This window comes from Camponotus floridanus, unplaced genomic scaffold, assembly GCF_003227725.1.
Source record: "Camponotus floridanus strain SB8 unplaced genomic scaffold, Cflo_v7.5 scaffold48, whole genome shotgun sequence".
NCBI classification, from domain to species: Eukaryota; Metazoa; Arthropoda; class Insecta; order Hymenoptera; family Formicidae; genus Camponotus; species Camponotus floridanus.
In genome coordinates this window covers 663,017-678,195 of record NW_020229636.1, presented here as the reverse complement: position 1 = coordinate 678,195, position 15,179 = coordinate 663,017, and the positions used below count along the sequence as shown (strand labels likewise).

Below are 15,179 nucleotides of genomic sequence, written 5' to 3'. Positions count from 1 at the left end.
AGTGGACATCCAGTAGAGGTTTTTGTTCCGTGTGGGTAGTGTCGCATGGTAAATTTATATTCCCAATATCTTATAAAAATATTAAACAAAACAAAAAATGAAAAATAAATACTGCAGAAAATGCAGAATATGCAACATATTGCATCAACTTTTTTATATTATAAAAATCAAGTTTCTTAATATATTTTGTTCTTATGTAATTACATTTGTCATTACATTTTGTCATGTATTTTCTTTTTATGTCATTACATTTTCTTCTTATGTTCTTTTGTATCTTTCGTCTTCTTTTTCAACTTCATACAATCTTGACAAAAATTCTATTTCTAATTTAGATCGTGATTTGTAAGATAATCTGTGTAAACCTTCTGCCAAACGTGAAACGAATCCATTTATAGCATTTGATTCTGTACTTTGTGTTAAGGAATTAATAAATGCTTTTTCGTATTCATCAACCCTCTTCCTCTCTGAAACAAAGAAATTATAATTTAATTATTCATTCGTTAATGTTAATTGCACACAATAAACGCTAAAATTCATACTTCTTGATTTCGGCGATGTTGAAGAGACTGGAGATGAATTAAAAGTAAGAACATTATCAATGTTGAAGTTGTCGCTTTTTGATGTGATCTTTGAAGTGGACGCCTCCTCTTCATATATCGATTTTTGTAAAGATGTTATGGTTCTAAAATAAATGTAATAAATAAAAACATTATTATAATATATAATAATTATCAGGTAAAGTATTTAAGGTACACTATTTTTGAACTTACTGTCGATATTCCAATGTATCATTTAAGAAATTCATTACATTGTAGTGACGAAAGAATGGTTGTATTTTATAATTTTTTAGTATACCAGCTATACCACTTTTTTGTATATTTTTTTTTAACAGAATCTCGAAAATATTTTTTACTTTTCTATAGCAGTCTTTTAGATAATTCCATCGCTTTTCTGCTTCAGTAGCGGTATATGAACCTATGACACGCAATTAAAAAATAGATATGTATGTAATACTTGTTTATATGTGTGTGTGTGTGATGTGTATCTATATATACATAGAAAACTTTGCAAATAAATAAACATCTAAATAAATAAATATAAATGTTACCTTTCAAACATTCGCTGACTTCTTGCCATAAAAAGTCTTTTTGTTCCCTCCCTCGCTCTTTTACTGGTATGCGAAAATTATATAAGGCTGGTCTCTCCTTTACTGCGCGTATTAAGTCTTCATCTAGCCTCTCTGTATCATAGCTAGTGTATTCTTTAAAATTCTTAGCAATGTTTTCTTTCTTATTAGCAACGCTTTCTTCAATATAGGCAATGCTGTTTTCATCTTCTGTTTCAGTCTCACTCTCGACATAGGAATGTGTTCCCAAAGAATCTAAATAATTTAGTTTCAAATGTTTGTAAAAAATATCGTATATTAATAATTATATTCTAAGCATTAATTAAATTGAATGACAATTGTAAAAAAATGAAATTTGTTAAATATATTGTTTCTCTTATACACACAAATATATACATACCATTTTTAAAGAGTTTTCTATCATTGTCCATTATTAATTCTCTACAGTTTCTAAAACAGCCATGTGAAATTTGTCCATCTTTATCACAACAAATAATCCAGCCACAATATCCACATTTGAATTTTTCCTAATCAATAAAATACATTATACAATCGATTTTATTTGTTTTTTAAATTTGTAATAAGAACAATTTGAGGATTGCCTGATTAGACACAGTACGATTAGACACAGCCAATCATATCGACCGATGCCTAAGGTAACCAGCACAATCAAGCACGATTAGCCAATCAAAGCCAGTTGTGTCCAATTGTACTGTGTCTAAATAGGAGGTGTCTCAACAATTTAACCTAATCTATTTTATAAGTCTTGTGTTTAATATTAAGTAATCTCACATATGCACGTGAAAACACATATATGTGTTTTTACCAAATTAATTGTTTTAATTGTTTTAATTAATTATAAATACTTCATATATAATAATTCCACAATAAACAATTATAAAACAAATATATATGTATACACACACACACACACACATATATATATATGTTTTATAATGGTCCATTGTACATTATTATATATGGAGTATTCATAATTAATCAAAACAATTAAAACAATTAGTTTCACAATAACAAATATACTATAGTGTATCAGATTGACAATAACAAATATACTATAATGTATATACCTCCTCTTCCGGAATATTTTTGGCACAATCTTTATTTTCTTCAATATATTTTTCGTCGACTATCTCAAAAACCCGCAATTCCGTTTCGGATAATTCTAAAGAATGCTTAATTATTTTTTTTGCCTTTTTAGCTTTTCTTAAATTGCGTGCTTTCTTTAAAGCGTGACTTTTCATGTCTCTCCATACCTATTAACATATAAAATTACTTTTTATTTTTTTCCTATTCGTAAAAAAATATATATCCAAATCCAAATTGAAATTAAATGCACAACTTTTAATATATATTATACACGCATATAATATGTACATATATTATTTGCATCAAGTATGTATATTATATGTATATACGTACTACTTGCCATTGTTTTGAAGTTTTTTTCGGTCCTATATTATTTAATGCTGCAGTTATCTCTGCCCATTTTTCTTCTGTTGTTTCTTTTCCATATAACACATTAGATTTTCCTTTAGCGAGGTCCTTATTTAAAGAAAGAAAATCCAACATTTTCGTATATTGAATGGAGGTTGTCCGTGGACTTCGTGTTTTTTTGCTATAAAAGTATAAAATAATTATTTTGTTCTTGTGGAAAAATATTATTGAATTAGTGAAAAAATTATTGGAATGAATAATGTACAACAGTGCTGTCAATTATTTGCAGCTTTCGGCCGGATTTCTTAGCTCTCGCCTACCGTTCTTCCCGCACGGGCCTTAGCAACCGCGCCGAACTATAATATATAATAATAAATAATAAATAATAATAATAAAATTATATAAAAAATAATATATAAAAAATTACAGAAATAAATTATATAAATAATAATAATAAAATTATAAAATATATTATAATTTTATTATTATTATTTATATAATTTATTTATATAATTTTTTATATAATTTTATTATTATCATTATTTATATAATTTATTTATATAATTTTTTATATATTATTTTTTATATAAATTTTTTGTTATCAGATTGTCACTTTACATTTGTGACGCGCACGTGCCTAAGGTTACCGCCGCGTTCCTTATGAGTGTTCATCGGCGCGGTTGCTAAGGCCCGCGGTAAGGAGAGAGCGGTAGGCGTGAGCTAAGAAATCCGGCCGAAAGTTGCAAATAATAATTGACACCACTGGTGTACAATATTAGATTAGAATGGTTTTCCAATTATTTCTTTGTGAGTCTAATAGTATTTTTCCATAAGGTATATGTGTCATTTTCATTTTCTGTATAAAACATATTTCGAATAAATACTTACATTAATACATTCATTATATTCCTTCTTCTTTTTAATGTCTCTCTTGAAACAGAGTCCGCGTTCCGAGTGCGATTTTGGTTATGTTCTCTTGCGTTCATAAATTCTGCTGAAAGTTATTAGATTTTTACTAGCGAAAAACTGCAATGTTGTTAGATGTGTCCTTTGACTATATTATATAGTCAAAGGATGTGTCAGATTTATCAAATCGTTATCGAATTTTGTAGATACGCTGATAACGAATCTTGCATCGATAGATATCGTTAAGGCTTAGTTACAGAATCACGCCGCGTTGACATCGTTCGATCGCGCAAGCGACAAACATCGATAATTAGCGATAGCGACAATCGTCGCTAAGACGTTAGAGAATCCCGTTACTGAGCACAAAGATGTAACCGTTTCCGACAAAGTCGTATACGTAAGTCGAAGACGTTAGTCAACGCACAAGGATTTTACGTAAACGTAGGCCGTATCTTGTACTGCATGTTATGCGATATCTACGTTTACGTAAAATCCTTGTGCGTTGACTAACTTCTCCGACTTACGCATACGACTTTGTCGGAAATAGTTACATCTTTGTGCTCAGGCCCCATCTTGCATTTCGACACCGACACGCGACTTGCAACAACTCGATACGCAGGCCTTAGCTTACCGGGCCTATAACGATGAGGCTTCTTGACGCCATCTTTTGCTGGACCGCTCTTCCTCGCCGCTTTAGTAGGAAGCAGTTTTCGCGGAGCCTTACCTCCTGTAGATTTGCGAGCGGTTTGCTTCGCACGTGCCATCATGGTGAAAGAAATAAAAGTGAGGCAATCCTCGTGACGAGTTTCTTCTTCGGTAACACTAGTGACGTGACGAGCAGTAATGGTAGGCCACAGACATCTATATTACACTAGACCAAAGCTGCCAGATCTCCGCCGCAAGCAACATGCAACACCTTGTGGAGGGGATAACGGGGATGTGAGCGTAACGTACGTGTAAGCTCGGCGCTTCTCCGAGCTCACTGTACGTTACGCTCACATTCCCGTTATCCCCTCCTCAAGGTGTTGTATGTTGCTTGCGGCGGAGATCTGCTTTGCACTAGACTGCTAACTTCCTTAAGCGTCGTCTACAATGGCAGTAGGATTAATGAATTAAAGCTGTAACTCAATAAATTGACCAATCACAGTCGAGTATTCTCTTAATGCTTGACTGTGATTGGTCAATTCCTTAAGATACAGCTTTAATTCATTAATGGGTCTGTTCGTTTTAGCTGCACTGCTGCACTAGTGCAATTAGTTAGAGTGAAAAAAAGTATGTTTGTCTTTTTCTAACTTATTGCACTAGTCCAGCAGTGAAACTAAAACGAACATACCCAATCCTCCTGCCATTGTAGACGACGTGTTATATATCGTGCATAAAAGTTGACTCCAAATGTTATGTACTACGAAAGGGAAACAAATGATCATGTGATGTGGACACGTGATGATATCGAGAAGCCTTCATTAGCGCACAGTACAATTGGACACGTTGCAATTGTGCACCATGCTATTAGACACATAAGATTGCGCACCGTTCGATTGGACAATTCTTTTGCGCACAGTTTTTTTGCGCACCATTCGATTGGAACTTAACGATTTGACTTAACGAGAGATGTCGATAACTTCGGTACAGAATAGCACTTAACGAAAATTGTCGATAAGTATAGTTAACGATAGTGACAATCGTCGCTAAGGGCCCTGGCACACAAAAATACGTAAGCAATAAAACATAGTCAGTAAGGAAATCGATTTCTTACGTTTTCTTACGTTTTAATATGGCTGCCTTACTGCTCAATCATGATTAGTCGGGATCCTCCTGAACGGTACCTTATCGATTACGGCCGACGATCGTCTTTGATGCTTCGGTCGCTTGTCTCCGGTCGCCCGAAATACGCGAAAATTGATGTATAAAGCTTCATGTGCTATTTGGGGTGGCTATGACAACGTCTTTACAGCAAAATAATTGTGCAGCCAAATGCTATGACATCGTTTTCACAACTTAAAAATGTTATCCCACTTTTGCTGCTACAACGTTGTCGAAATGTTATAATGACGTTTTCGTTGTAGCTGTAATAGATAAAAATGCTGCGGTTTAAGCTGCCATGACGTTGTCGCAGACGTTATAAAACTTCATGTGCTACTTGGGAACTGAACAAGATTTGTTAAAAATTACCATAGCAGATTGGTGGCAGAAATCGAGCAAGATCTGCGCAACACAGTTTGATATCAGATTGTTGCAGAAATCGAGCAAAATCTGAGCAATTTGATGTCAGATTGTTAGCAGAAATCTAACAGAAGTTGTATAAAATTATTATAGAAGTTTGGCGACAGAAACAGAGCAGGACTTGTACAAAATAATTTGTTGTCAGATTGATTGCAGAAACCGACCAGGATCTGCGCAATGAAATTTGATATCAAATTCTCGGCAGATCGAATAGAGCCTACTGATATAACTGACAGATTGATGACAGAAATTGAACAAGATCTGTGCGACTCAATTTGATAGCAAATTGATAACAAAAATCGAGCAGGATCTGCGATCACAATCTCTGATAGCAGATTGACGGCAGAAACGGAACAGGGTTTGCATGATTTGATAGTTCCTTCACTTACCGCTACGTGAGCTGTACTTTCTCGTAATCTAATTTTTGTCAGAAATATTTATAAAGTCGTGAATATGAATAAGATTACCTCTACAGCACTGAAGCTTGCATTAACATTGCTGCAATGTTACAACATTGCACATAGCGATGTAATTCTGTAGAAATATTGCAGAGATATTATTTTGTAATATTACTTTGGCAATATTGCAGCTACATTTTAACATAGCGAACATGTATAACATATGTTTTGTTACATATATATGTTAATATATGTATAACATATGTATAACATATACTAAGGAAAAAAAATATACTTTAGATCTTACGTTAATACAAGTCCTTTATATACATTTCATGATAAATATTGAATATGAGAAAAATTAAGAGTAGTGTCGCTGCGTAACGGCAAATGAAGAAACATGTCGCGCACACGAAAATCGAGTTGCGACGTATAAGTTGCCAATTAAGAATATATTCTTATTCATTAAGAATTTACAATTTTTTCGATGTACCACTTAATTGCTTCTATAATAATATACGTATAACTGTTGTTTTTAAATACTGCATAATAATTAAGTAAATATATAATGCAAGATATAATTTTTAGGAAAAATTATATTTGTCTATATAAAAAAAGGTAAAATCATATATAATCTTAAATGATTATATTTATATATAATCATTTAAGATTTTACCTTTTTTTATTATCATATTATTATCATATATGATTTATATCAAAACATGAAACTAACCTTTGCTTTGGTTTTATACATCCTTAGATATCAGTATCTGACTATGTCTGATTGTACAAAATGACGTGAGGTCTAATATCATTTTTTTATGATCAGAAATGGTCAGAGATGGACATCATATCTAAGCATATATAAAAACGTATGCTCTGATCATATGTAATATTATATATAATCATATAAGACTGTATATAATTTTACTTTTTTTTATATAAATAGGCATGGACTTTTTTTCCCGAGTATAATTATGAGAAATTAAGAGTTTTATAATATACACAATAATTTTTACGATTTAAATCAAATTAAACCCAATATTTTATTAGAATAATTTTCAATTATATACATTCTTTTACTTATATAACAATAAATAAAAGTTACCCGAATTATATTGTGTTTGATGTCATTTTAAACGCAAAAATTGCATTAATCCCTTTTAATCAAAAAGATCAAATTAAATATAAAAGCTTCAGTTTTTATTTTATGGCAGTTTAAAGTCGTATATTATTATAAATAACGAAAAAATTCCCGATATCGCAGATTCCGAAATTTCTTATATGAGACTTCATTTATAATATTCACGAATATATGTCAAAAAATAAAATGCATTTTTTATTCATTTGAAAGTAATTTTAATAGAATAATGAGAATTTTGAGATTAAAATAATATTAAACACGATATAAATCGCATAAATTTAGTTAAATATATAATTATAAAATTTTTATTATCAGACTAATTAAAAATTATCCGATTTACGTCGTGTTTGATATCATTTTAATCGCAAAAATCTCTTTAATTTAATAAAATTACTTTCAAACCGATGAAATTAAAAATAAAAGTTTCAATTTTTATTTTATAAGATGTTTATATTTTCGTGAATTACGAATGGATAGAGGAAGCGAAGAAACCGATTGTAAGAGACTTCGGAACTCTTCGATGATAGGTCATCTCGCTCGCTCTCTACTCATGATCTTACTTTCTCTGTCACACTTGAAAATCGTGATAGACAGCTCGGAAAAATAAGCGGACTCAAAAATCGAGAACGAGCAAGATAATAATGGAAGGGAGCGAGACAGTAATAGATGCGAGCGAGAGGAAAATAATAGCGCGCAAGAAAAATCCAATTCTCGAGCTCGACTCCTCGTTGCTCGTGCTATTTCTATCTCGTTCGCTCTTATTTCACTCGGCCTTCTCGCTTCCTCACATAACTCTCACATCGCTTTTATGCATATATACGTACATACATACGTACATGCCATACATACATACACACACACACACACACTATCCCCACATCAAAAATATATACAGGGTGATTGTAAATAACTTTATGTTTTTGCAAAAACATGATCGAATTCTGAGACAATTTTTCTTTTGGCAAAATTTCGTGCAAAGCACAGTTTTTGAATTATTAAGAGAAATATTTTACTTAATGCGGGTCGGATACAAGAGGCAAGCAAGGGCGGCGCAACTGACTGTCAGACGCGGGCGCTCACGCGAAGCGCCTTCGGCGATCAGCTGATCGCTATACTATAGACATACATGCGAATACATATCTCTCTCTCTCTCTCTCTCTCTCTCTCTCTCTCCTCCCCCCTCTCTCACTCTCATTCGCTCACTTACCCGTATTTTTTTTTTTTTTTTTTTTTTTTTTTTTTTACGAGGAGAAAATGCATTTTATGCATACTCACCGGTCGGTCCAGTGAGTTATGTGGGACTCGAGTACCAAGTCTAATTACCAACTCGGTACTCTCTCTACCCACTAAAAACCTCTCTCTTTTTACAAATTTTCTGGAACACTATCTGACTTCCCAAGATCTGTTTTGACACGCCAAAGAATAATTATTGTTACCTTGTTCGATGACTTCTGCTAATTATTGCTGTAGTTTCTTGAGAAATAAATATTCCGATGGATCGCACTTTCACTCAAATTTAACGTAGATATCACACATTACATCACGTACAAAAGACAGAGACATCCACACTAAATAATTAATCGAAAGTTTTTTTTTTATAAACTATACTCTTTTGTAAACTTCAGCGTAACCACATTTATTCACTCATTCGATAAAACGAGAATTTATTAAACTGTCACTATCTCTATCACTAATCACTATCAATCACTGCCGAATAATCACCGTTAGCAATTAAAAATCCCTCGATGAAAGAAATACACGCGAACACACACGTTATTACACGACGCGATATTTATTCGGCGGTAACAAACAGCTCTAGTTATGCTTAGGTTACAATAGGTTAAGGTACTAACAGCGTTGCCGAACGTAATCATGTATTTGATCGAAGAAAGCGGCCAACATATAATATTAAACATTCAACGCGCGTATAATATTATTATTATCATACGATATACATACATTATATGATATTCAAAATTAATTAGAATAAATGAATGTTTTTAAAATATTGAATATTTTATTATTAATATTAAATATTAATATTAAATATTTTACTATTATTATTAATATTAAATATTTATTTATTTAATATCAATAATAATATTTAATTTATTTATAAATAAATATAGTTATTTATAAATAAATTAAATATTATTATAGTTAAATATTTATTTAACTATTATCATGGAAAATCAATATAAAAAAATATTAATTAATTGCAGCGATCCTTCTCTTGACTTTTTCTTACGCTTTTTTGAACTTTACCGGTGTAAGTTCCGGCGTAAGTTAATAGTTACGGTCTCTATAAACCAGCCTTTAGATATAATTATTAAACCAGCCTTTATTTTTTATGATTATTACCAGAGAGAAGACTGAGAAGTGTTATGGCCCGCTTTTATTTTTTTTTTTTTTTTTTTTATTGAGCAAAAGGCAAGCTTTGGCGGAACGCCATAAATAGGCCCGCTTTTAGGTGATCCCTGAAAGCGATACGCCCTCTGTTAATCTAAAAAACGTGGACATGAACTACAAAGCCAAAGTCCACGAAAGTTCTCAGAGGGTAACATATATGTGCACAATTTCTGATTCTGTACCGTGCTATGTAAAAAATGCCTGTAGTACACGAAATGCCATCAGTGCTGTATAGCAAAACGCATATGTATATAAATATAAATAAATTTTTAATTTTAATTTTTTAAATAAATTTTGTGGTCCTCTCTCTCTCCCTCTCTCTCTCTCTCTCTCTCTCTCTACACATACACAAATAAACACACACACACACATATAATATATATATATATAGTATGATGCTACAACTTTATTCTGAAATATTTGCGTTATGTTTAGAAATATATATATATATATATATATATATATATATATATATATATATATTCGAAAAATATAGATGTTGCAAAATATTTTAAATATCTCTTCCTTTATATAAAATATAAAGAATTTATATGTTCTATTCTAATATAGTCAACATTATTTATATACTTTTATTATAATTTTCTTACCAGCATAATATTTTTATGCTTAATATTTTATATAATATAATGTACTAAATTATAAAATTTAACAAAATATTACAAAATATTACAAAATAGTATTATTATTAATAAATAGATTGCACACTGTCTTTTAGTTTCTAATTATTTTCAATCATTATGCATTTCTATCCAATAGAAATCTCCTCTTCTTCGAGTTCTTGGATTATTATGGTTTATTGTATTCTTTTGTGTTAAAATTATAAAAATTATCATCATTTGTGTCATGCTTATTCCTTCCTATGGAGTCCATCGAAATACTTTCTATTTGTTCTCAGGTATAGATATTCAAATCACTATAGTTGCCTTTTTCTCGATTATTCCCTTTTTCTTTCATTTTATTTAAAAATATTAATATAATTAATATAACAAATATTTATATAATTTTGGTATTTCTCTTAGTCTGACATTTCCCCTTCGACATGTCCGGCATAGATGACGCTATCAATAACTACGATCGGTATTCATTACTCACTTTTATATTTAAGATCATACTTAAAATTATCTTAAATATAAGAAAAGTCTATACGAATATCGGTGTATGTTACCGCCGGCATAGCTCTCAGGCTCATTAAAATACTCAAACCTCCTCAGCCGGCAAATGCCTTCCTTAAGATGGAGATATCATCGAGAAGGCAAAATTTTTCATTTTCTTTCACTACAGAATTTAATACAAAAAGTTAATGTAAAATATAATATTATATAATTTGAAATGTAATACAAAATAAATTAACAATCCTTTTTTTTTTACGTGGGGAAAAAAACTCTCTTAGAAAATACTCAAAAAATATTGATCCCTTAAAAATTCTTAATATTAATAATATAATTATTGAAATATTTATTAATTTGTTTTCCCTAATATTATTTAAACCTACATTTCCTGATTCTTTAAAAGATACATAATATAAAATCAGCTAAATTAATCACATAATAGCCCTAACAATCCTTTACTTTTTGAAAGGAATATTAAAAAATCTTAATGATCACCTAATAGCCTTAACAATCCTATTTCTCGATTAAATGAAATTATTCGAGGAAAGCCTATCTCTAATCACGTATACTTTAATTACGTGCTCTAATTACATTCTTTAACCGCATGCCCTAACCGCGTGAATAAATGTCCGACATTACGTACGTAAAGCTTTTCTTCAGGCCAGTTGAACTTACTTTTCATTGATCCTGGCCACTTTCTCGCTCGATCTCTAATCAGAGATCGAAAAAGGAGATAAACACTCCTTCTTTTGCCGATTAATTACCGGCAAATGAGCGTAAATATTTCACGCTCATCGTAACGATCGCTCGATTTTACAATCGTTTGTTAAATATTTGAATATAACTTTATTTTAACTCAAATAAAGCCAAATTACAACAAATTTCTATATACTATATCTTCTAATAAAATATAAAATTCATGTGTGTGTATAACTTTTATGATATTACAAATTATTTAATTAATTAATCGTTTGGCTTTATTTTAAGTTAAAGTAAAATTTAAAAACAATATCTACAAACAAATTCTACAATGGATGAGCTATGATATAAGAAATTAGAATAAACTAAATGCGCGTTATAAGAATAAAGTAGTATCAAAAATTGATAAAATTGTTAAAATTATTAATGCGTGCTCTTGATTTAATAAACTAGTCAAGTCTTTACAAAAAAATTTTCTTTTCTTGATTCTCTTTTTTAAATACTTCAATATATTTTCGCAATAGATGCAAAGCATTTCGAAAGAATTTATTAAAAGTTATTTAATTTAATCTATCCTAGCTCATCCATTTTAAGGCAACGGACTTACTCTACAATCTACAATCTACAATCTACAATCTACAATCTACAATCTACAATCTACAATCTACAATCTACAATCTCTACGAATCCGTTACCTTAAAGTTAAATAAAAGTTTTTCTCACTCACCGGCACTGATGCGCAACAGCGGAGTTGTTGTTATCGAAGCTAGTTGTCTGTAACATACAAATATAAAATTCATTTATATTAATGCTCACAAAATGCAATCAAAATTTCAAAAAATTTTTATCGCGCGGAATTTTATATCCGATGTGTAAAATAATAAGCAGAGATAAACACGTGTGGGAAAATTTTATAAAATTTTAAAACTGTTTTTCAAGAAAGTTTTTTAAAAAGTTTTATATAACTTTTATAAAAATCTTTCTCTCTAATTTTCTCTTTAATTCATTTAAATAATAAGATCGAATTATTATGCGTACGATTTATAACAATTGATATACAAATAATAAATATTCACCATCAGGTTGCTCCGCCGATGCAAGATGCCTCTCCCAGGCCTCCTCCTCCTCTCATGTTGTTGACGCGCGATACTTTCAACGGCACTCCCGCACTCACGAGCGATATTTTTATATCGCTATTTTCGTTATTTTACGCGCGATACTAAACGGCACTCCCGCACTAATTCGGTACGATTAAAAATTTGGTCGCGCGATGTATATATTTAATATATATATACTTTCAACGACACTCCCGGTTTCGGTACGAGCGAAAATCCCATTTCATTTCACGAGAATCAATTTCGAGCCAACAGGTCGGGAATGCAACGATACAACGAGCAAAGATTAGGCCCGAACCGGAAAGAAGACGAAACGATTGACGGAATAGAGGAAAATAAAGTTCACCAGCTCTTTTTCGCGCATAATTATCCTATCTCATATCGAACCTGGACCCGCTAAGCACGATTTCAAGTGACCCGCACGGATGCTATATCACTAGCGCAGTACACAAGGCTGATAGACGGTAAAAGAAGAGGATACCCACATTTTTTAAAAGCTAACATTCAGCAATTTAGAAAATGGGGAGGCAACCCCTTTTACCGAGCGAAAATCGCGCCTAGGGGAATCCACTCGACTCCTCGACAGGGTTAACACACGCTAGGCGTGTGGCTGTAGAGTAGACGAGCAAAGAGAAGGGACCCATTGACGACCATTCCGAACAATCGATCGAGTTCTAACCGATTCGGGCCAAATCAATTGACGAAGCAGAGCGTGTTCATCACTAAGCCGATCGAGCGCGAAGCTCGAACCCGCGCGCCCATGTACATTTTATACTGGACATACGTTCTGCGCGGCCGGCATCACCAAGTGCCACGTTGCATAAGGCGCGAGTACGTCGCAAAGCAACGACTCGATGAAACATCCCAGTTAGTTGGCGTCGGAAGAAGAGACTCGTTGACAAAAACGAAATTGGGATTTTGAAAACGCGAAAACGCGATAACGCGAGATTACTATAACGCGAAAACGCGGTTACGAAGCGCAGCCGTCCGCGGCACGTTGACGGCACCGACGACGCGAAAGGGTACTTCGCTTCCCTTTCAGGCACCATAAGATTTATCGTAAATAGAAAAATTTAAAATAAATCTCAAGGCACCATCCAAGTACTAAGCCCTCCCACCACGACAAGGTGTACCCCATGGGAAGGTTATATTATATATAATTTTTTTTTATATATAATATAATATAATATAATAATTGTAATTAATAAACTCTCTATAAAAAATAATTAAATGGAGTGAGAGTAAAAGCTCTCAAATCCTTTACTCTCACTCCATTTAATAATATAATATATAATATATAATATAATATATATATAATTTGGAATTTATTTTGAAATATAGTATATAAATTTAAATTTGCATAATAAGATTTCGATTAAATTGTGTATTTAATTAACAAAAATTGAGAAAATTTAAAGCATTGGTTGAAATATATTTAATTCTAATATTATATTCTAATATTATAAAGAAATATTATAATAAGGATCGATGATCGAAATATCACAACATAATCTTTTATCCTCTTTTATGTATACCCTGTTTCAATTTTTAATCGCGGTAATAAATGATTGCGATTTGATAAAGATTTATCGTTACGATACTGTTTCATCTCGCTAATTAATTTTATTATCATTTTATTATCAATTTTCGATTATATTGTGTATTTAGAAAGATTGAGAAAACTTAAAGCATTGAATCGATATATATTTAATTCTAATATTATATTCTAATATTATAAGAGAAATATTATAATAAGTATCGATGATCGAAATATCACAACATAATCTTTTATCCTCTTTTATGTATAACCTGCTTCAATTTTTAATCGCGGTTATCAATGATTGCGATTTGATAAAGATTTATCGTTGCTATACTGTTTCATGTCGTTAATTAATTTTTACTCAAGTAATTTTTATTAAAATTTATAGTAAATTATGTTTCCATACTAATTGTCATTATGTTTAGTAAAAAAATTAGAATATACAAAACGTTTCTTACCACTACTTTATTACTCGAGAGTCACCGTACGAATGATGACAAAGCGGCACCGTATAGCACGCTACTGTTTATATTTTATATTGCCAAAATCAAACATCGAATTATCGATAATTCGTTACCGAAATATTTTATATCTTATAAAATATACATTAACGTAAAATATTAAATTATGAAAGTATTTAATTTATTGATTGAAATTGATTATTTATCAAACAATTCACGCAATCTTTTGTTATGCTAATTATTTGCGTCTATAATTCGATTGTTTTACTGCGCGTTCTCTCATATCCCAAATTATATTTAAATTATCAAGTAGAACGATAAAGAAACGTATGAAATATATTTGTAATTCTAAATATTAAAATAATAATTATTGTCTGTAAAAATCGCAATTATCAAAGTGATTATTTTATATTTCAGATCCCTATAATTTAATCAATTTTCGATTAAATTGTGTATTTAATTAACAATGATTGAGAAAATTTAAATCATTGGTCGAAATATATTTAATTCTAATATGATATTCTAATATTATAAAGAAATATTGTAATAAGTTTCGATGATCGAAATATCGCA

The 15,179-nt window shown here is 31.0% G+C and overlaps 1 protein-coding gene across 5 annotated transcripts; it reads right to left on the bottom strand.

Moving 5' to 3' along the window:
• Positions 1–161: 161 nt before the first annotated feature.
• On the bottom strand, positions 162–4,588 carry LOC105249299. Of its 5 annotated transcripts, XM_011254645.3 has the most exons (10): positions 4,487–4,588; positions 4,119–4,403; positions 3,470–3,575; positions 2,567–2,762; positions 2,215–2,400; positions 1,527–1,653; positions 1,109–1,381; positions 771–975; positions 540–682; positions 162–464 (listed from the first exon to the last, which is right to left on the bottom strand). In XM_011254645.3, the coding sequence occupies exons 2-10, from the start codon at positions 4,252–4,254 to the stop codon at positions 259–261; spliced, it is 1,578 nt and encodes a 525-aa protein (XP_011252947.1). In that variant the 5' UTR covers positions 4,255–4,403; positions 4,487–4,588; the 3' UTR covers positions 162–258. The 5 variants fall into 5 exon arrangements, with proteins under 5 accessions (XP_011252947.1, XP_019882497.1, XP_011252950.1 ...); XM_020026938.2 differs by having other exon boundaries at positions 3,470–3,572; positions 4,119–4,588; XM_011254648.3 differs by having other exon boundaries at positions 4,212–4,588.
• Positions 4,589–15,179: the final 10,591 nt, after the last annotated feature.

Bases quoted from the DNA above. Each gene is read 5' to 3' on its own strand.
- LOC105249299 (XM_011254645.3), bottom strand. From the start codon at position 4,254: ATGATGGCACGTGCGAAGCAAACCGCTCGCAAATCTACAGGAGGTAAG. The intron at 2,401-2,566 runs GTACGTATATAC...ATATGTTAATAG, and splicing joins CTTCAAAACAATGGCAAGTA to GTATGGAGAGACATGAAAAG. The intron at 683-770 runs GTAAGTTCAAAA...CATTTATTTTAG, and splicing joins GATACATTGGAATATCGACA to AACCATAACATCTTTACAAA.